This window comes from Ciconia boyciana, chromosome 8 (genome assembly GCF_034638445.1).
Source record: "Ciconia boyciana chromosome 8, ASM3463844v1, whole genome shotgun sequence".
Lineage (NCBI taxonomy): Eukaryota > Metazoa > Chordata > Aves > Ciconiiformes > Ciconiidae > Ciconia > Ciconia boyciana.
In genome coordinates this window covers 64469167-64490545 of record NC_132941.1, presented here as the reverse complement: position 1 = coordinate 64490545, position 21379 = coordinate 64469167, and the positions used below count along the sequence as shown (strand labels likewise).

Below are 21379 nucleotides of genomic sequence, written 5' to 3'. Positions count from 1 at the left end.
GGGCGTTGCTCAAAGCGAGGACACCTCTGGTGTGACGGACGAAGCGCAAGGCAGCACGCACCACCTCTGGGGACCACGCAGATATTGCCCCAAAAGCCTTTTCAGGGGCGTTTTTTAGGAGTCATTTGACAAACACGAAGATTCAAACACCATTTGGGTTTCTTGCACTTTAAGGGAGAAAAAAACAGCTGAAATAAATGGAAATGGGAGCATCTACCAAGGAGGCTAAATACCAGGAGAACGTGTTGATATAGGTGGCTTATGGAAATCTGCCTTGAGCTCCAACTCAGACGAAGCTTCATAAAAAGAATTTGCAAACGTTTGCAAATAACGCAAATTAAACATAAGGTGTCAGCGACGGAAGTGAGGTCTCATCACTGAATCTGCAGCATTAATACACTGTGGCCAACAGTCCTCCGCCTAGTTCCCCAGCTCTGCAAGAGAGTTTGGACTGCAAAGACAGAAGTTCAACAGCATCAGAGCCAAACTGTGCAATGAAAAGCTGAGTGAATGGCCCAAACAATATGGATTCAACCCAAACCAGCGACATTTCACCACCCATAAAATCTCTGCAAGTTTGGGATGGCAGACAGGGAGTTTGGGTAGCAATGAATCTGCGATGGTCAACTCGGATTCTGAAAACCATACATCAGCGTGTAGCTGTAACAAGACGGCGTCAGGGAAGGGAAACGGCTTGGCTAAACGCAACGTGAGATTGAATGGAGTCACCGTCCCAACTCAGTCTCATAAGGGGTCAGTGCATATCCTCAACACCCCAGTCCAGAGCCAGCTCGGTTAGATGTGAAATGAGTTATTTAATTCAGCAGCTCTGCATGAAAGTGCTAGGATACAATACTGCACACACTGGAAATTAAAAAAAATTAAGTCTGCCATTTGATAGAGAAACCTAATTTACAGTAATTATTCATGTCTGCAGAATACATATGACAAAACTGAGGGCAATTAAAAATCCTATAAATAGCGTCACTGGAGAACAGCTGGTTAGATCTCATACAATAACCAAGTATTTATACTGATCCACACGTTTCTGCATCACCAAGAAGATGGCAATTGCAACCCTGAAATTCAGTTTAGATCCATGAAAAGTACAAAAGGAGAACGAGAGGAAATTGAAATGTCAGAGCAGCTGGACCTCACGTTTCCCATTACTGCGTTAACACCGAAAGCTGAGGGTAAAGGAAAACCCTGAATTTCAGTGTTCGCCATCGCTCAAGTGCTTGGTCTTTTTTTCACGGGCTTATTCTACATGCGCTACAATTTATTGCTTCGTCACAAGGTCAGGTGTAGATGCAAACTGAAAAATGCCTTATTCTATTTGTGGAGAGGGATGCGGGCAGCCCCGGTCCGGCCCCCGGCCCCACAGCGGCATGGTGCTGAGCGGGCACCACACTTGGCCACCTTCACCACCCGTCCCCTGGGAGACCTGCTCCAGCCCGGGGCTGTCCCCAGGCTCTAGCCCATGCGTGCACCTTGAATGTCTTGCACTGAATTTAAATACATTGAGCAAAGCGCAGGCAATTTATCAGCGCGGCATCTCAAAGGACGCATTAACAGTACGCAAACCACCAGAAAGGCGTCCTGCTTTTACAAAAAAACCCCCAAAAACCAAAAACCAAAAAACCACAAAACAAACATTTTTTACTGCAAGAGAACACAAAGAACTTAAGAGGCTCGTGATGGGGAGACAGGGAGAAGCTGGACAAGGCATCGCGCGTGTTTCCGCTAATGGCTGAAAGGCAGCGGCAATGGAAAGGGCAACCTGTTTCGCGGCAGTGTGCGCGTCTGACAGTTACAGACGACGAACAGCAGCATCTCTGTGAAACACAGCAAACGCACGTATAACATAGCAGGTCCAGGAAAAACAATTTCTGCCTTACCTTCCCCTACCTTCAGCTTGGGAATAAAATACTTTGGTTTTCGAATCACAGAATCGTTTAATTTGGAAAAGACCTTTAAGACCATCAAGCCCAACCGTTAACCTAGCACTGCCAAGCCCACCACTACACCGTGTCCCTCAGCACCACATCTACACGGCTTTTAAATGCCTCCAGGGATGGGGACTCCACCACCTCCCTGGGCAGCCTGTTCCAATGCTTGCTGTTTTGTTCAAAACGGCATACAAAAATATTCCAAAGCCCAGTGCAGGATGGTAACTGCTGGATCAGAAGAAGAGGATGACTCCTGTCACACCATGGACTGCCTAAGTCTGGTCTACATATATTTAAACATCAAACCAGCTGTAACCTCTGTAAGAAATTTTTCTGCTTATTTCACCTGGTTGTGTCAAATACGTACACAAGCAATGACTAGTTTATTCAAAGAACCTTTACCAAAAATAGGTAATTGTGAAAAACCATCATGGGACAACTGGCATCAACACCACTACACGGAGCTTCTGGCATCGAATGGTCCCCAAAAAGCTCACACGAATCGGTAGGGAAGATGTCTAACGTGAAGCGAGAAGGTGGACGCCTCAACCAGTCAATGAAGTGAGATATTTTACATTAAAAAATGTGTGTTTAGATGCGTGTGCATGTACACACATACTCACATAAATCTCTTATTCATACGTCATAAACACGTATATACGCACCGCAAACTTTCTAACATTTTCCTCTGTAACGTCACATACCACAGACATCCATGGTAAAGCAAAATACCTACGTTAAGACAAAACTGAATTTAAAAACATTTTTACACTCAGAATTTGTGGTATCATCAGAGACATTTCAGTAATCATAAATGTCAATTATGGAAACCAGCTTAAGAACTGACCTTTGCATTGAGCTTCCCACTGAAAATAAATTTGATTAAAAAACAAACAACCGCTGCCCAACCAACCTTTTGCGGTTTTGCATGGGACTGATGGGAATTGATGCGTGCACCTGTAAAAATTGCCCTCTCACTCCCAAGCTAAGGCTCAGAGAAATGGTATTAAGGGCTTCTCCTTTTTATATTGGCACTGTAAGTTAACTTTCAAGAAGCAAAAATTACTGGCCATGAAAAATCTATTTTCTCATACTATTTAGAAACTTGACACCTCTGAATTTCTTCTTTCAGGAAAATCTGTGTTGCAAAGCCTTGTGGTATCGCTCTCAAGTCTGAGCGGAAGGACGGCATTTGGGGGGAGGTTAATCCCCGAACAGTAGCACTTGTCTTAAACGGTGAAAACCTGGTCCCTGTGGATACTAATGCCCTGGACATGGTCTGCTATGGAAGACAGGGAGGGGTCACCTTTCCCGGCAGCTTTCTTTCAGCACCCTCCTGTAGCAGAAATATTGATTTGAATGAAGTCTGAATGGGGACCTTTGGGCGTGGAGGCACCAGGAGAGCTGGCAGGAGGATAAAGCAGTGAGAGCTGGGCCAGGTCATCTCCATCCTAGCTACTCCTGGCGTCGAGGTGGGGAGAGCAAAAGACTCATTGAGGCCATTAAGGGATGATGGTGGGAAGATGAAGGGCAGAACTGGAACTGTACAGCAACCTCACCAGGCAGGGAGACAACAGACATCCAACAGATCCAGTGCTGCCTCATGAATTCCCACAGAAACAGGACAGGCTAAAGAGACACGAGATCACAGCCACCGCCAACTCCCAAAGGGAACCAAGGGCACATCCAACAACCAGCACATCTTCACCAACCTCAGAATAACGCCGGAGATGGGATGCGGACTTCACAGCAGGCACCTCTTGTCCTCTACATGACCGCAAGCAACCCCGGACCCATTACTTGGACACACGTGCCTCGACCCTTGTGAGGACGTCGGCAAGACAGAGTAAGTGCAAGTGATTCCACTGCGGTTCAAATCAAATAACCTTCTTTTTCTGTACCGTCTTGTATCGAGCTCTTCTGCATTAGCTCAGCTTTGTTGCAAACAATGGCACAAGAAATTCATATTGCATTGGGATGCTCTGGTACAACGCCACTGGAGTACAAAGGAGGAGAGTATACCGTAGGAAAAATACCAGCCTTTGCAGGATTGTTCACTGCTTAGAGACTGTAACTGAGTTAGTTTCTGGATTTACTGAAGTGTGTTTTTACAACACTTTGAGGAGGGTAATGATTCGTTCTGGCTGCATTTTATACGAGTTACAGCCTAGAAGCTGTTAGATTGTAAAAACGGTGACAATTTGGGTCCGAATCTGAGAGTCTGATTTTCAATTCCCAGTCTCAGCTTGCGTATTTGTAAAACATACGCACGTATGAGATTTAGAGTTTGTACTGCAAGACCAATTTGAAAGTGCAGCTCTTGTTTGAGGAGTCTTGCAGGGCCAAATAATAACACTTGCATGAGCACAGGAATTTGCTAAGGATGTGTGAAAACAAACACATTATCAGAAATACAATTTACAAGCATCCAGTTAAAGGCTTGTGCGAAAGCCTCTTCCTATCCTTTAGAAAGTAAATGGAACAGAAAAGAGGAAAACTCACCAGCATCCCAGGGCAATCTCCTGCACAGTAACAAGAGCAGTCTCTAAAGCAATTTTCAATTAAATGAAAGACTTACAGAATTAAAGTTGTAATACATTACTGGTATTCTACAGAAAGAATATCTGATCGACTGCAGCTAAGAATCCTTCCCAGCTTATTCCTCCTGAATGGAGATTATACTAATAACAAAACAAATAGGGAACCGTAGGACAATATCTAACAGTAAATTCTGAGACACTCTGGTAGCTGATGTTATCTCACATTGCAAGGAAAAGCGTGTTTGTTTGATCCAAAGCAGCGCTATGGTTTAAGGCAAAATTATGAGAATATAATTGACCATTTGAGCCATTTTTTTATGAGCAGGGCAATCTTTCTGCCTTTGCAAGAACATTATTGTTTTACTGCTGGGCAAGCCATGCTTCTGCCTGCTATCTGCACCATGTAGCAGCTACTTGAGGTAGAAAATATTACCTAAAACTCACCTGCTTTCTGAAGCATTCAGCAACAGATAACTTACAACTTCAAGATAAGTAAGCTATCGTTATGAATACTGACAGCATCCAGAGATGGCTGTTTGAGTGCTGAGGTGTGTTTTCTCTCAGTACGACATACATGCAGGAGCAAGCATACCAGTGCGATGCAAGACTTCAGCTTTATCATGGGCTCCCTCAAAATCGTTCAGAAAGCAAGCAAGTGTATGTGTAGCCCTCTACGGAGTGCAGCAGTGCCTGAAATTCTACAACAAGGATGGAAAAGGCCAAGGAAATATATTAATTTTCTCAGACAAGTTTTTAAAATAATATTTTATTTCTTGAGTCAGTGGTATATTTAAAAACAATCTACCATAAGAGTAAAAAGATTGTAGATAGTAAAAAACGAAAGTGTGATGACAATAAAAAATGCTAGAGTATAAAGTTAGTTTCCTTCCTCCCTCCCAACACCCCACCCCATCATTGTCCAATATTTCTCAGAGCCTAATACCTGGGAAAAAATTGCTTTTTTTTACCCTTTCAGCAATTAGGAAATTAAAAATACGTAAGGCATTCTTTGCAGGCACATTAATTCATTATTACATGGAAAGCAGGCACCATAAAAATTAAAACATTCTAAAAACCATCATATATACAAACTCTGTACAGAATGATGGCACAAGGACAAAGTGATTCCATTCAGTTCATCCTAATCCACATGAAATATTACACATTAAAGAAGAAACGAAAAAGCTCTTCCCATTCTTGTACTCAACCGCTACGTTCAGAATGACCAGGAGTCTCCTATCTGCCTACTCTCTTTCTTCTCCTATACGCTCCTGCCCGTCAGCAGCTCAAAGGCTTCCTTGCTTTACCCACTGATCAACACCCAGAAGAACGGCCAACTGAATGAAAATGGAAATGGCTGATCACCAACGACTAATTTTACCAAGCCCATTAGCAATCCGTTTATTTGCAATACGGAACAATTAAAGAGAAGGCGCATTTCACAAATAAGCTCTGTCTGATTTTTAGCCCTGGGCAGAACCGTTATTTGGGGAAATCCTACGGCAGCTTCTCCTTACTGTGAAGCCTACTCCAATGTGCACTGAATTCAATGTGAATATCGTCATCGATTCCTATATACACTGAGATTAGGTACAAAACACTCAGCTCATTTTAAACTCCACAGCTACCTAAATGCTGTAGGTACAAAATATTCAACTCTCATTTTAATCTCCACAGCTACCTATGTGCCTGAAGTTATTCAGAAGAAGCAGGGAGAAGGTTTAGGAAGAGGGTACTGTCAGTTGATGAACGCCTCCCGCTCTCAAGTAGAAATCCAGATTTCTTTCAAGTTACAGGAGGGAATGACCCCAGAAAGAGGGGTGATGTAGTGTTGTTGCCGACACACGGCTAGAAATGGATTTCTTACGGAGTTAGAGTCATTGCACTAAATGTTAGATACTGCACGCCTGAATGAGGTAAACATTATATACCATAAAATACTTAGGGAAATGAATTGTTACAGCTTTATCTTTGGAAAAAAACCGCTTCCTTCTTCACTGGACAATCCCAGAGTCAACAGACGTTTGCTTCCGAGTTGTCTTTGGAGGCGGAGGCGGGGGAGTCTTGCTGGGGAGCGGAGGCGGCAGGTGCTGGAAGAAACCAATTTTGAAGAGACCGTGTTAGCGATTGAAACATTTACTGGTTCATATATAACTGCGAGAGTCGGCGGGTAAGTCTGTAGCCATCTGACTCCTGAGAGCTTCTCCGCAGAATTTGCTGCTATGCATACCGAATGCCATTAGCTCAAAATACAACTCTTACTTTTGACAATGAAAAAAAATTTCTTAAGGGTTTGTGATTAATTAGCTCAGTATTTCAGGAAAAATCTTTTGAAAGCACTGCAGAAGTTTATAATTCCCCACTTTGTATCATGATAGGATATTGATTTCTTGGTCTGTATCGATTGCCCTCAGCCCCTATGCACTACAGAGCTTAAAAGCTGGGTTGAAGCAACAGCTTCATTGCTTTTCCATTATTTTTGAATTTTGCACATTTAGAACACAAATAATTAAAAAAAAAGAAGGAAACCATTTAAACAGATAAGTAACTTGCAATTTACTATTACATATTCAGTTATAATTAAAATATTCAAACCAGAAACCCAGACTGTTCAAATATACACATTTTAAATCACTGCATATATCATACAACAGAACAAGAGCACCCTTGGTTAGATTCACCGGCTAATTGGACAAATTAAAGAAGTCATTATGGAAATTAAGACTTTTTTCATACTGTTCAATCATACATCCGAGAAAATCTGTTTCAGAAAGAGCTTGAGAACACCGCAATTTGCTCATAGCCTTTGCAGTCTGGTTTTCTCCAGCATTTTGGCTATGCAGCCATTACAGTTTTCCCAGCACTGCACTGAGGCTGTACTGCAGCGTCACACCTCATAAACGCTGCTTTGGTTTTGGTTTTTTTCCTACGATTCTTCCCCCGCTCAGCCAGCCACCGCCTTTTGTTTTCCTCCAAGCACGACGACGCTTTCTCCTTTCCACTTGTTCGTGTCTCGGTGTACCCGTCCCGCCTTACCCACCCCATGCTGCTGACTCCACGCGCTAACACTTAAAACCCTTCGGCGCACACTGACTCTGCCAAATTTCCTTAATCGCTGCTACGAGAACGGTTCAAATATCTGAAATGCCTTAGTGTTACATTGCATGTACTGCACGTGCAACCTCGATACTCGTATCCCAACTTTTTTTAATGTCTTGGACAAAATAACCGATGATTTCTCAATCACAGTAGGAAACTGGTATACACGCAGCTGATAAACCACGTGAACGTGCGGACGAAACAAGACTGTTCCTTTTAAAAGAGATCCAAAGCTGCTATGCAAAAAGAAGAGCAGTTCAGGGTGATGCCAGGACAGTTCAGTCCTTCCTCTGCCGCGCGGCAGGAGAAGCCCGGAGAGCCTCCTAACACCCCTGCAACCTAGTGACGGGGAGCGTTCCCACACGTGCAAGCGTAGAAGGAAAAAAGTATCTTTAACGTAACTGAACGCTCTCTTCAAAGTCAGCTTTTAAGACAGCATGAAGTTATAAATCCAGGGCTTTTACCAGATAGTTTAATCGTAGACTAAATAGAAAGGTAAGACTGCATACGGCAGAGACAGCAAGGCTGGATTTTTGCTGGAATATTTTTCCTGTATCCTACCCAGAAGGAGATACTTTCCAATCTGTTTTACAACTTTGCTCATTCCTCCCGGCTCTCCCCCATGGCAAACGAACAGGGATCACAAACTATCGCCAGGAAAGCTGTGCCCTAAGCTTGTCTCTCCATTTTGCCACTGTCCAAAACAGCAGGACCAGAGTACGGAGGGGCCAAGAGCGTCCACCCTCCATCTCCCCAGCCTCTCCAGCAGCACCGCCAACGCAGCGACGTCTCTGCTCTCACCTTCCGCCTTGGCTACAGAATGCTTTGTTACCAACTTGGAAATCAATTGGTTTTAATCTGCTACTGGATAAGAAACTCTGGACCAAGAGCAAGGCGCCGGAGCCCGGGGGTGCCCTGTCTGGAAGGCTGCGTTCCCCTCTCCACCAGGGCAGCCTCCTGCTCACCGACGAGGACAGCACCGAACACACTTGGCAATGAAGACTTTCATGTTCACAGTCCGGTTAAAGTTTATACGAGCTCTTTCGAAGAAACAACCAGGTTATTAAAAGGTTGGAGTCTCGAGAGGGCACTACTGCTTGAAACGCACATGTCAAGAAGACCCTGCTGAGTCAGCAGCACTCATTTTCCAGAGCAGGCTCAGAACCGTGCACTATTTATTCCTCACTTACAGTGGGACACGGTGCACAACGATCTCTGAGTCAGAAAATCACGTCAACGGACTAATGTGTAGAGCAGATAAAATAAGAATTTTATTTTCCTACATGTAAACCTGAAGTTTGGGTGGGTTTGTTTTGTTTTTTTTTTTTTTTTTTTTTTAAATGCAACTGCTGATCTGTCTCTAAGTGTTACAGTCAGAACCATTAAATACTTCCTCTACCTGACCAAACACTTTTCTTAACCCGGTATGTTAAGTTAGCCCCTGAATCCCTACTAAGGCACCTGAGTAAGAGCTGGACTGTCAATGTTATTTAGCCTCACACATTCAGTTGTGATCTGCAGGTTTTGAAATCTTTGAAAAACTGCTTGGTTACAGTCATGTATCCAGGCAGGGGCTCCTGGGCAAACTTTGGGAAATGCTGGTGGTCTGCAAAACATCAGCATACAACACGCAAGAACTCCTCACGGAGATGACATTAATTTCCTAACTAAATAAACCGGGTGCCCCTCTAAAATACATTATGAAACATAAAAAATTCTCTCAGTACTTTGCACTCAGACATCTTTAACATCATATTTATCACTAGAAAAAACTAACTTTGCTGATAGCATCATTTGTGAGAATCTATTTGGAATTTAAATTAACAGTATATTGGCAATAATTCTCATTTCAATTAGATCAAAGGCATTTCTCAAACAAATGAGCCCTTCATATTGATTAGAGAACAATCAGATTATCCCTGAAAACCTGCTTCTGAAGAACAGATACAATGCAAATACAATGAGAATAAGCTAAATATATATGCTATAAATAACAAGCACAAAACCTACCAGAGCTTAGATTCTGCAAGCAAATTAGGCAGAAAGAAATAACAGAGATAGGTAGATAATTATTATAATTGAATTTACAATTTCCATTAGAAAGTCAGATAAATTTAGTACATGTTCATTTATATAATAAGCTACCAATGAATATATTAAGTAGGACATGTAATGCTCGTCGGGGCAACGTTATTGAGAAATCAGCATGACAAAACGTGCCAATATGGAACTGGTGGGATTCCAGATCTGGCCATCACTCCCAGGGCTGATACGCACTCCCTTTTATTCCAGCACAGGAAGAAATTCAAGCACACTTTCTCTCTCCCTTTAATATCAGACTCAGAAAATCATTATTAGGCTTAGGAAATTCATTTTTGCTACGCTTCCCCTTAGAACCTTTGAACACAAAATAGAGTTTCCCTTGATTTTACCTTTAATTAAGAACTGCTTTGCAGAGTTCATGTTTATATTGCAGTGGTTAAAAATTGTGAACCCACCGAATCTTGAAGCGTGCTTTTACTTTGACGCTATGACAGAGGCTGCTGGTTCACATTCAGACCTATTTTAGGCAGAATCCTTGACTCACGGGTACCTCAGGGGAAGCAGAAACCTTATGTAAAAGGCACATCTGCAACACAGAAGCAATCTGTTCCTTCTGCTTCAGACATGAAATTGCTCCCATTTGTTTGTTTTTTTCCTGATACAGAAAAGAATCAGGTTTAAAAACATTTGTCTCCGTTCTCTTAGAGATATAAAATACACTACACTATACATGTTCTGGATGCAATAAAAATCAATTAGAGGAGATGAAAAAAACCATTCTTTTTTTACTCTGTGAAGAAGCAAAATAAGATACGAGAATGTTTTTTTATATCAGAAAACACCATTAAAACAAACAAACAAACAAACAAAATTTGATTGCCAGAAATGGTCCTGGCGACACTGTAAGAGATTTCTTCCTGTGTAACTATTTTTCTTTGAAATTAAATGGTCATAAATATGGCAAGCTATGGAGATCCAATGAAAAACACTTTAGTTTGAAGGATTAACAGATCTAATTAGGTCAGAAGCAGTAGAAATGAGACGTATATAGGCTCTCAGCTACACGGGACTGTGCAAACGCTTCCGAACGCCGAGCTCTGAATTGCTCCTTCTCCCTTACACCGTTGTTTTTAGCACGGAGTTGAGTTGCCTGACAAGCAGCAACTTGCTTATTTAGTGTCTGCAATGGAAAATAACACATAACGTGAGGTCTTGGAGGAATAACACTCCCATTCTGAAAGAGCGATAATGTGCCAGCAGAGAGAATCAACCCAACTCCGCTAATTTGAACCAACTTCTAGACAGTTTAAGCTAACTGGCTGTTTGACCCAGGGAGCAAAGTTATGTGGAAAATACCGCAGGTAACGATGTGAAATGACTGTTTAAACCCTGTTGTCGTACTTCATCTACTAGAGTTTCATTTGACTGTGTATCACAGCCATTAGCTGCCCTTGCTGGAGTGTGCTTTGATGAGAGAAAGTAATTTTAAGAGCCCTTCTGCAGAGGTGCCCTTTGTGTGCTCCCGCCCACCGCATGCTAAGCATCTCCTCCTTGGGCAACGTGAAAGATCCTTCAAAACGGGCAACATCGAATGGCTTTGAATCAGCAACTCAGATTTTCCCCACGGGGCTGTTTGGCAGGACCCGGACCACGCTCTCCCAAAGGGGAGCGTTCCCTGGAGGGATGCTCCCGCAGGGGTGACGGCCACGGACGAGGGGAGAGCTGGACCTAGCCGAGGTCTGCACCCCTCATGCAGGGAGGACTTTGCTCCTGGTGCGTGCCAGCTGTGCTAAAGCACGGCTAATGCGGTTTTCGCTCTGTTGAACCACATTTCTGCATGTGGAGGCTATTAGTGTTTCGGACCGCGCTGGCTAACTTGATTTTCAAAAGCACTGCTTTTCTGCTCTGGTCCGTACATAAAGAGACCTCAAGAGTTACGAGCAATACCCTCAGAATTAGGTTTAGACTCCGGTCCGAAACTGTATTTCTTACTGAAGGCCCGGGCCCTGCGAGAGCGATAAACAAATGCATTACCAATTGGCCAGAGCAAAACCCGCAGCTTGATCCCGCGCAGCGCTGAGGGCAGCGACACGGCCCCTTCCGAAACAAAATCAAGGGTGCTGCTCAGGGACACATCACGGGCTCTATATCTCCGGGCAGACAGCAGAACACATTTTTCACTCAAAATCCTGTAATAAGCAGTGGCAGTCCATTGATTTTGAGACTTATTAAAAAGTGACTGTGAGCTTTTTAGAAACTCTTTGCTCGGCAAGAGCTTAACCCACCAAACCCCAGCCCAGCCAAGGCGGGAGGTGGCAGAGACCCTGCGCTGGAGGAAGGGCTTGCAATGCTTCCCATCTCCAGCAGGCAAAAATAATGATCAGATAGTAAATAAAAAACATTTTTTTTTTTTCTTCTGGGCACATTATATACTTCTATGCATCACGGAAAGCCTTTGGTCAGAGAGTCTGGTTTTTAAAAATCTGGAGTATTAGACATAAGAAGAGACATTTCTTTCCATTTGTGAGCAAATGCAGCCCACAAAGTCAACTTTCTAATTTAATATAATGGATTAATAATGCCCTTTTTCCAATTTCACTTCTTCCAACATCTCCAGGGGATACTGCTGCTAACGACTGTCCTCCCGCTGCCGTGCTAAGTGAGCCGGTGGCAAGCCTTGAGCCACCAACCCAGCGGCGAGCGTGCTGGGGAGGTGGCACCATGATGCTCAGAGCCTTCCCCACCAGCCCCAGCTCTGCGGGACTGGAGCCTGGGGCTGTGCGAGGCACTTGGGGAAGGAAGGGGATTTCTCCTGAGAAATAACGCCAGAGAAGGAAAAATCATGAACCCTGAAGTAGTGTTCCCTAATTACCTGCTGCCTCCGTAGCTTCAGCCGGGTTTCTAGCCTCAACTCTTTTTCTCTGTCCACATGAGTACAGTACATTTGCTGAAGCCTTTAAGGCCATTTTTTGCTCGCTGTGGCTAACCTAGGAGATAATGATCAGCACTGCAGTATATGCATCGCAACACATGAAAAATCCCCTGGATTTCTCCTTCTGTGTAAACACTTCCATTATATCCAAATAACCAGTCTGAGTGCTCCTCACGCAACAGGATCCCAGAGAGCCGAAATAAGCACCGTCGTCGTCAGCCATGTGAGACCGTTCTGGTCCTCACATTACACGCCACTTCAGCTTTTGCTGTCCCTCCTTGCCAAGCTCTCCATCTACGCTGGTGTTGTGGTTTAACCCCAGTCGGCAACCAAGCCCCCCCCAGCCGCTCGCTCACTCCCCCCGCAGTGGGATGGGGGAGAGAATCGGAAGGGTAAAAGTGAGAAAACTCGTGGGTTGAGATAAAGGCAGTTTAATAGGACAGCAGAGGAAGAGATGATGATGATGATGATGATAATAATAATAATAACAACAATAATAATAGCAACAATATTATAATAATCTTATTGTTGTTATGATGATGGTGATGATGATGATAAAAGGATATACAAAACGAGTAATGCACAATGCAATTGCTCACCACCCCCTCACCGATGCCCAGCCCGTCCCCGAGCAGCGATCGCTGCCCCACGGCCAGCTCCCCCAGTTTCTATACTGCGCCTGACGCCATACGGTATGGCATAGCCCTTTGGGCAGTGGGGGGCAGCTGTCCTGGCTGTGCCCCCTCCCAGCTGCTTGTGCACCCGGCAGAGCAGGGGGAGCGGAAAAGTCCCTGACCAGTGTCAGCACTGCTCAGCAACAGCCAAACCATCAGGGTGTTACCAACATGATTCTCATCCTGAATCCAAACCACAGCACTGTACCAGCTACTGGGAAGAAAATTAACTCTCTCCCAGCCGAAACCAGGACAGCCGGATTGATCGAGATCACATCCAAACCATTATCTGATGCTTAGTAAGTGTTATAGCCAATATTATAAATGTAAGTGCTCCTTTGTCTATTTTCTTTGAGTCTCCCTTCTCGCTGTGAATACTAAGCAGGCAGTTGGTTTGTATGCCAGGGTATGGATGAACCCATAAAGAATGAGAAGTGCCTAAAGGAATCCCTTGATGTAATAATAATCCTTGCAGGAGTCGTAGACTTCTTTTTTTATGTTCCCATATATTATTAAGAATATTTTTAGCAGAAAAAATCATACAGTGCAAGAAAATATATATAAGAGTATCACAGTTAACAAGGAATAAGAGGGCAATCAGAAAATTACAATTAGATGATCACTGGGATAAAAGACTCAAGGTAGACCAAGTTAATAGTGGACTCCAAATAATCTAAGATTGTTGTCTCAGACACTAAATGACACTATTGCCTGCAGTTTGAAGTATTTCTTGATGCATTTATCACCGCATGCTTTTCAGTTCACTGCAGTGCTCTTTTTGGTTTTCATAACTGACTGCAAGACAACCAGAGTGAACCATGTAATAATTTCTCATACAAGGAGATATTTCTAGTTTAAAAGCTACGAAGATAATCTTATCTATCATATTTTTTACTGATTTTTCTTCACTGATACGAAGCATGTGTAATTTAAGATGATCGGTTTACCAGGCATAGAATTATAAAGTTATGAAGTACGTAGCTATTTGACCCATGAAACAAAAGGCACTAAAAACTGTGGAGTGGGATTTAATCACAGCAGTAATAAGAATTTACCCATCTGATCTTTCATGCCCAGCACTACTCATTTTCTTTATGTTCTTTAACAGCTTCCCTCCTATAAGCCTGATGAAATAAATGCGCAGAGTGATTGTTACAAGACTAGAAGCCTTTCCTAAAGTTGATTCTAAGACTAATACATGTGGCTTTGTGACAAATCTGCTTTAGATCAATTTTTCAGACTTTGGAACTATATTCCCTTGTCTTGGAAAGTTTATAAAAATACAATGCTGAAGAAAATCTCGATTATATTTGATTGCATTTCTAAGGTATGCTTTAATCCTGAGCTCCTTCAACACTCAATGTTGAACAACGGCGCCCATTTGTACAATTAAAAAATATATTTAAAAAAAAAATGAGTCTGAGCAGTGAAGACTGTCAAGAGAAAAAATATTAAGACCTGAATAAAACTTTGCAAAAAACCAAGGGAGCATATTGCTACTATTTTGATGAACTTCCATTTAATGATGCGGAAACCCCGCTCGTGACAGGTCCAGGAGCTGTGCAAGGTCACGTCTTCAACAGCAACGAGACTGAGGCTGGAACCTCAGTCACCTTCAGGTCTGGGCTCTGACCGTCACAGCATGGTGGCATTTGCAAGGAGTACAGTAAATATCTAGCATTTGTCCACTGAGTGGAAACCCCTTCAAACAGCCTCGCAAGGAATGGAAAAAGAACCCGGCTATCGGGATTTTTATTCCTCACCGCATGTTTTATCATCTCATTGTTTAATGCTTTTTAGCTAAAAATTGAACTCAGGGTAACAATCCTGAGCTACTACCATGACCTAAAACTTACAGTATATCATACAAAATGAATTTACTACTCTGGAGCTCATACAGGAAGGAGTTCCAGAAATTTGAAACCTAATTTGAATTTCTCAGGTGTCTTCATGAAGATGGATTCCTTAGACAAAACTCCTGGCAGCCCTCCTGTACGTTCTGTAGTTTTCCACTTAGAGGTCTGTATTCAGGTCAAGCGAGAGCTGGTCCCTGAGAGAGAAGTCAGGGAAATGGGTAAGAGCTTAGTATACTTTGATGGAAATTAGAGGAAAAGGGTTGGCAAAAAAATTTAGTGAAAATATTTACTAAAGACATCCAGCCACAGGGAAGAACTACGGAAGAGATGATGGGAATAGAGAAGTTTCCCATATATGCATATAAGGAGTAAAGCATTGTGTTTTACTACCCACATTCCTCAAGTTACTTCTATATCTGGGTTTTTTCTCCATTTAGCCTGAAAATACTAAATTCCTGCAACAACACAGTTACAGTTTCAACCAGGGAAAAAGCCAAACTTGTGTACTGTTGTGCACTGTGATAGTCTGTGTTAAACAAAACTACTCCCAGAGTTAAAACTAAATTCCTGCCTGACTCCTCCTCTGCTGAGATTAGAAATGCTTTCTCTAACCATGAAATTTACTGAAAAGCAAATTAGTCTACAGCATTAATTTGAATGATGAACTTCAGGGAAATCCTGGAAGATACCTCTGCAAACAAAAAAGAATCATTACCTCTGAGAATTTTTTCACAAAATAACAGCTTGGCCAAAGTTATACATTTCAAAGTCAAAGAAAAGAAAACCTCTTTAAACGTTTTTTTTTTCCTCCAAAAAGGAAATAAATGGTCCTTCCCAAAAGTGCTGCTTTAAAGAAAAGGACCAAATTATTTTTAAAAGCTTCCAGGATACAGGAAACAAAGTTGAAAAAGTGTATTTTCTTCAGAAAGCTGAAAACCCTGGTGATGATGAAGAGTGTTTCTGAGCTCCTTCCCGCAAAGGGGGCACGTGTGTTTGCCTCTAGGAAACAAGCGGCGATTGAATGCCGACAGAACGGAGCTCCAGGAAGGAAAGATGTCAGGTACGTGTTTTATTTCCTTTCCTGAGACAGGATTGAAAGGCCATTAAATCTAATTTGCTGCTGAGACTATATCCTGCCAGCTTAAGCTGCCTTACCAACACAGCTAACAACATTTCGCTTAGTCTTCTCCACCAGAATGAATCCAACCTCCCTTCAGGTCGGTCCCCGTGAGCGATGCCGTTCCCTCATACTCCAGACGCTCGTTTGCAGTTGCAGAAAGCTCTGGATTACATCTCGCTGTGGATCGCGCAAAGTAGAAAAGCAAAGAAAATTGCAGGAAATGATCACCAACTCTGGGACTCACCCTTTGATGGGCAGGGGGGGAGGTCGTCGGGCTGATCAAGTCTTGACTTTCCATGAGGTTCCCATAATCGGCCATGCTTCCTTTGAGAGGCAGAGGAGGAGGAATGTCGGGGATGTCGGAGCTGGACATACCGTTCAGCTCCAGATCTGTAAAAATCAACACCGAGTTAACTCTTTCAATAACTGAATCGAATCCAAAGATCCAGACGGCGCCAATTCTTACAGCATTGATACTGCGATAGTGCTGCACGTGCGGTATCGTTCTCTGCTCTTCACTGCCTCTGTAATTATCTGCAGCTCATCTAATGAGGGATTTTAAAGGAAAGTAGAACAACTGAACCAACCCCCGCATCGACGGGAAGTATGCACTGTGGAGTCACGTTGGGCTAATTTTTAGGATACGCTCAAAATACCTGAACGATCCCCTCTTTTTAATAGAAAATAATTTTTACTTTGGATTTCATGCCAAAATATTCATAGCTTAGCAAATATAATTTTCTCAGCTGTAAGCTCTGCATTTTCACCTTGTACATTAATACATAATAGAAGTTTTGGTAAGTGCACTAAGAAAATATAATCGAGCTATGCTTTATTTACTTTCCCCCAGTAAAATAAAAGCTTCTTGTTAATAAAATGCACAAATTAAAGCCTATAATTAACTACATCTCTCTCAAAAACTTTCAAACTCCAGGTAACTACAATAAACGAGCAGTCATTAGTTGTTGAGTAAATAAAATCACGCAAGAGAAAGTACAAAACATTTATTATTACTGTTTGCTGGGTAGAAAGTTCCCTTTTCTTAGCAGATAAATCCTAGCAGGTACGTGCTGCAAAGGCGAATAGCCTGAGGGACAATAAAGTTTATTGAGGCCTGAGTGATACATAGGTTTTTGTGTAGAAATCCACCCACGGTGTATGTCAGGGTAATTCAGTCATTTTAACACAGGCAAAAGCCACTGTGAGCTGTACGAGATAAGAAACTTAATTTATTTTTGATAAATTAGGGAAGTGTTTTCATTTAGGAAATGAAAAAAGGTTATTTTCACTAGGGTGGTTTGTGAAGCAAGTGGAGGACTTGTTTATGCAGATACTTTTATTGCAGGGTTCCTATCAATATCTTACAAATAGCACCCTTTTATTGTTCTCTAAAATGGCCTCTCACTAACACGATTTAACTGTAAGGTGGCTGTATTGATTTGTCACTGAAAACTGTAATTTTACTCTTCATCCTTTCACTTGAACTTTCAGCTATGCCAGGAAGAAGAATATTTTCCATCCTGGGACTTCAAACTTTCAGTGGCTTCTTCTACATCAGACTGAAAAGCATTGTTTGTCCTCCAGGACCGAAATTTCTCATTGCTTTTTCCATTGCTCCTGTTTTTCATCCTTCCTTTTCTACACATACAGGATTTCTCCATTCTCCAAACATTCACAATACTTTCCTTTAAATATCTCCATCAGAATCTACTTCTGCTAAGCTCATGTCATTAAAACATAGAACTGGAAAACATATGTAACTGAACATTGCGTTTAGCTCTTCCTTAGTTCCTTTAGAACTAAGTTCCTTTAGAACTTCCCTGTTCATTCGCGGCATCACGTCCCCGTTCATAAACATTAGAAATTAGTCTTACAAGCTTTTAGTAGCTGAATTTAACTGCCCTGAACACTTCATCTTTGCATCTTATATGACATTACAGTATCTCCTAACTTCATGTAAGTCACTACATGTAGACCAATAGGCGCTACCAAGAAGATGGCAAGAGAAATCTGGTTAGGAGTTACCCAAACCCTTTGTTTCTTTAAGGTTGACATTTGGCAGGTCCATGGAAAGGCAGGCGAGCAATGTTTTCACTAGAGCTGCAGCGGAAACAACGTCTGGAGGCAACTCTACTTTAAGGTCTGCAATACTCTGAACGACGGATGGTCACCAACTGTCCATGCAACTGTGTCCTGCTCTGCTTCTGTCCCTTTCCCTACGTCCCCCAGCTCCTGTTACAGCTCTAATTTTCTGCAGCCTCCACTGTGTTCCGACAGCCTGTACATGGAACCATCACAACCTCAGCCTTTTGTAAGGCAGCAATAGATCCCTGTAAGTGAGGACAGAGTATTTCCATCCACATGAATAGCACATAATATACATTAGTTCATAATATAGAATAGTTCATAATATACGTTAACAACATATTTGCATTCAGTCTGGCAAACTATTTAGTACAACAACAATATTCTATAATGAAAAAACTTATTGGCCCTGACTAGCTAATCTCTCACACAGTTTAATGCAATCCAGGAGTCATCTGCCCTACTGCAGAAACAGGTATCGAACACAAACTCCAGTGATTTTCAGTCGTGTTTCAAGAAGATCTATTTGCTACAGATCTATTAATTTTCTCCTGCTCAATTCAGCTGAACTATACCTCACTAACTCAGTCACTATACAAATAATTACTCATCATTTCTGCTTTGCTATCATTATTCAAGGTGTTTCATCAGACTAGTATGGGCTGAATATTCATTCCTTACTGGACACGTGCCACTGAGAATCTCTTTGAGCTGGCAAGAGATCAGTGAGATGACTTTTTTTTCATCTTAACCTAATGATCAAATTTTACACTCCATTCTCCTAAACTGCCAGCTAACAAGCAAGCAGTATTGCTTAGCAACCCATTAACTGCTTTTAGCCAATTTGTGCACTGAAGTAACTTCTTTATCCTTGGAATTCCTAAAAAATTTTACCACTACAATTCCTCAAATGATTACGGACAAGTCCCATGGATTTTGCAATAAGCTGAACCTATTTTACATAACACCCATACATCTCCAGCACACAGACATAAATATTCTCAGAAATACATGATAGCTTCAGATACTTTTTAAAAAAAGAGATCAACGTCGTTTTAATAAAATGTACACAGGAAGAAATAATCCGATTCAAAGAATATCTTTGGCAGGAGTATATATACTCTACTTCTCTACATTTCCAGTTTTTAGCTGGTAGCTTTTGGCTACCAAAACTGTAAAGAAAAGAGAGTTCACAGTTATCAAAATACTTGTTTTGGGTGTCTGACTATGCAAGGGAAACGCTGCAGTTGCTTATCCCTCTTCCACGTGTTTGCAACCAACAATTTCAAATCATTAAAACAAAGCCACATGCCTTTTAGAAGACAATTCTGTTGCTACAGATTTGTAGAATAAACACACTCCTGCTCACAGGACATATACCTGCAATTGGCAACAAGAACTTTCCAAAACACTCACTATTTAAGGGAAAAGGTTTTAAGTATCAAAAAAAGTAAATAAAGCAGTTGACTGTGATCGAACAAGATTTTTTTCTTAAAACTGATTATCTATTCTCCTCTTCACTAACGTTGAACTGTCAACTATTGTACTAGCATTTAGGTACGTGTATCAAAAAGATCTTTGTCTTTTTTTGTCACATGCTAGCAACTGAAAACTCGGACCAACAGTTTTTGGAAAACAGCACTGTAAAAGAAATAGGTGTTGTATTACAGCCAGTTTTGCAATAGGGTTTCCTGAAGACTGAAGCAAACAAACGATGTTTTACAGAAAAAGTGAGTAAAAGATGTCAATGTCAAACAAAACGTACATCAAAAAGACTGACTCTTTTTTCCGCTTCTGGCTTGTACTCACTACATAGCAAATAAAAGTTCTTTTAAGGTACAATTACATTAAAAGATTGTTTTTTCAGCCTTTATGCTCCAAAATACCCTAAATGCAATACAGAACCAAGTACAACACTAATTTTTGACAGTTACTCTATACCTAAGTAATTGTTAATGATTACTTGAAAAGGAAAAGAAATTTTTGCAATGCAACAATTTTGCTTGCTTCTGTAAAATGGTGAAGTAATTTTTGCTGGCAGATGCAAGGAGCATGATATTAAGAGGTAAGTTCTTGTTCCTGCAAGCAATCCCATGGTGACGGCAAGAAGACTTACTCAAAGAACCCAAACCAAGGTGTAATGCAATGCTCAGGAAACACATCTCCCCACTACAAGTTATTTTGCATAAAATTTGGTATTATAAAATATGATAAAATGAAAGACTTACTGGACTGTATGCTGAAAGAAAGTTTTGTCCGTGGAGTTATCGGGGGTGGCGTCACTTGGGAGCTGGGCGGTGATGGAGAGACGGAGAAACGTCTTTCACTTGAAATGACGTTTATGACTTGGCTTTTTGGTCTCTGTGGTCTCAGCGGGCTGATCTGCAGAAGGACAAAACCAACGAAAATCCTAATTGTTTCACTGCAGCACGGCACGCGTACAAGCAGATATTGGCCTGTACCACCACGGCTCATCAAGGTGAGACAGTAAAGGAATGCATGTTGTTACTGAGCGGCAGCCCTTGGGATTGCTGCATTTTCCCCGCTACCTCCTAAACAGTAATAGGGCAATGATAACATACAATACTTCTGATTTAATGCAGTATTTCACAGCTCCAAATGTTCTTTCCTTCTCCCCAGGAATCACAATGAGACTTAATGCACACATCTTCCCGTAGCCTGGCATATTTTTCTGAAGCAATGAGCCAATTCCCCAAACACTTGCTTAATAACAGCTAAGGAAGTCTATATCCTCGCACAAGATTATACAGCATTCAAATTCTTTTCTTTCTGCTCAGGCGGCTCAACTTCCCTGTTAAAATTTCTGTCTTCACTCGTCTGCATGGTCAAACTCTCTTCTGAGGAAGACATCATCTGTCCAGAAACACTTTCTTGATGGTGCATGTTTGCGCCTGTATTTAATTCACTGAAATATCCTTATTGTTTTGCTCTGGCTGCTTCATAGCCCATTAAAATCTTCCATCAGGAACCCTGAAATGATACTTGTAACCTGATGGGCAACTAATGCTTTTGTTAAGGTGATTCTTTTTACTGAGTTTAATTCTGTTTGTTACTCTCTAC

The 21379-nt window shown here is 41.9% G+C and overlaps 1 protein-coding gene across 3 annotated transcripts in view; it reads right to left on the bottom strand.

Moving 5' to 3' along the window:
* Nucleotides 1-5320: 5320 nt before the first annotated feature.
* The window catches only part of DOCK1 (dedicator of cytokinesis 1), a 323303-nt gene continuing 307244 nt past the window's right edge, over nt 5321-21379 (bottom strand). For 2 of the 3 annotated variants that reach the window (XM_072871685.1, XM_072871687.1), the window contains 3 exons: nt 20527-20680; nt 16458-16603; nt 5321-6579 (listed from right to left, as the gene is read on the bottom strand). In XM_072871685.1, the coding sequence (XP_072727786.1) occupies nt 6484-6579; nt 16458-16603; nt 20527-20680 (396 nt within the window). In that variant the 3' untranslated portion in view covers nt 5321-6483. The remainder of the gene's footprint in view (nt 6580-16457; nt 16604-20526; nt 20681-21379) is intronic. The other variant, XM_072871686.1, reaches the window with a different exon arrangement.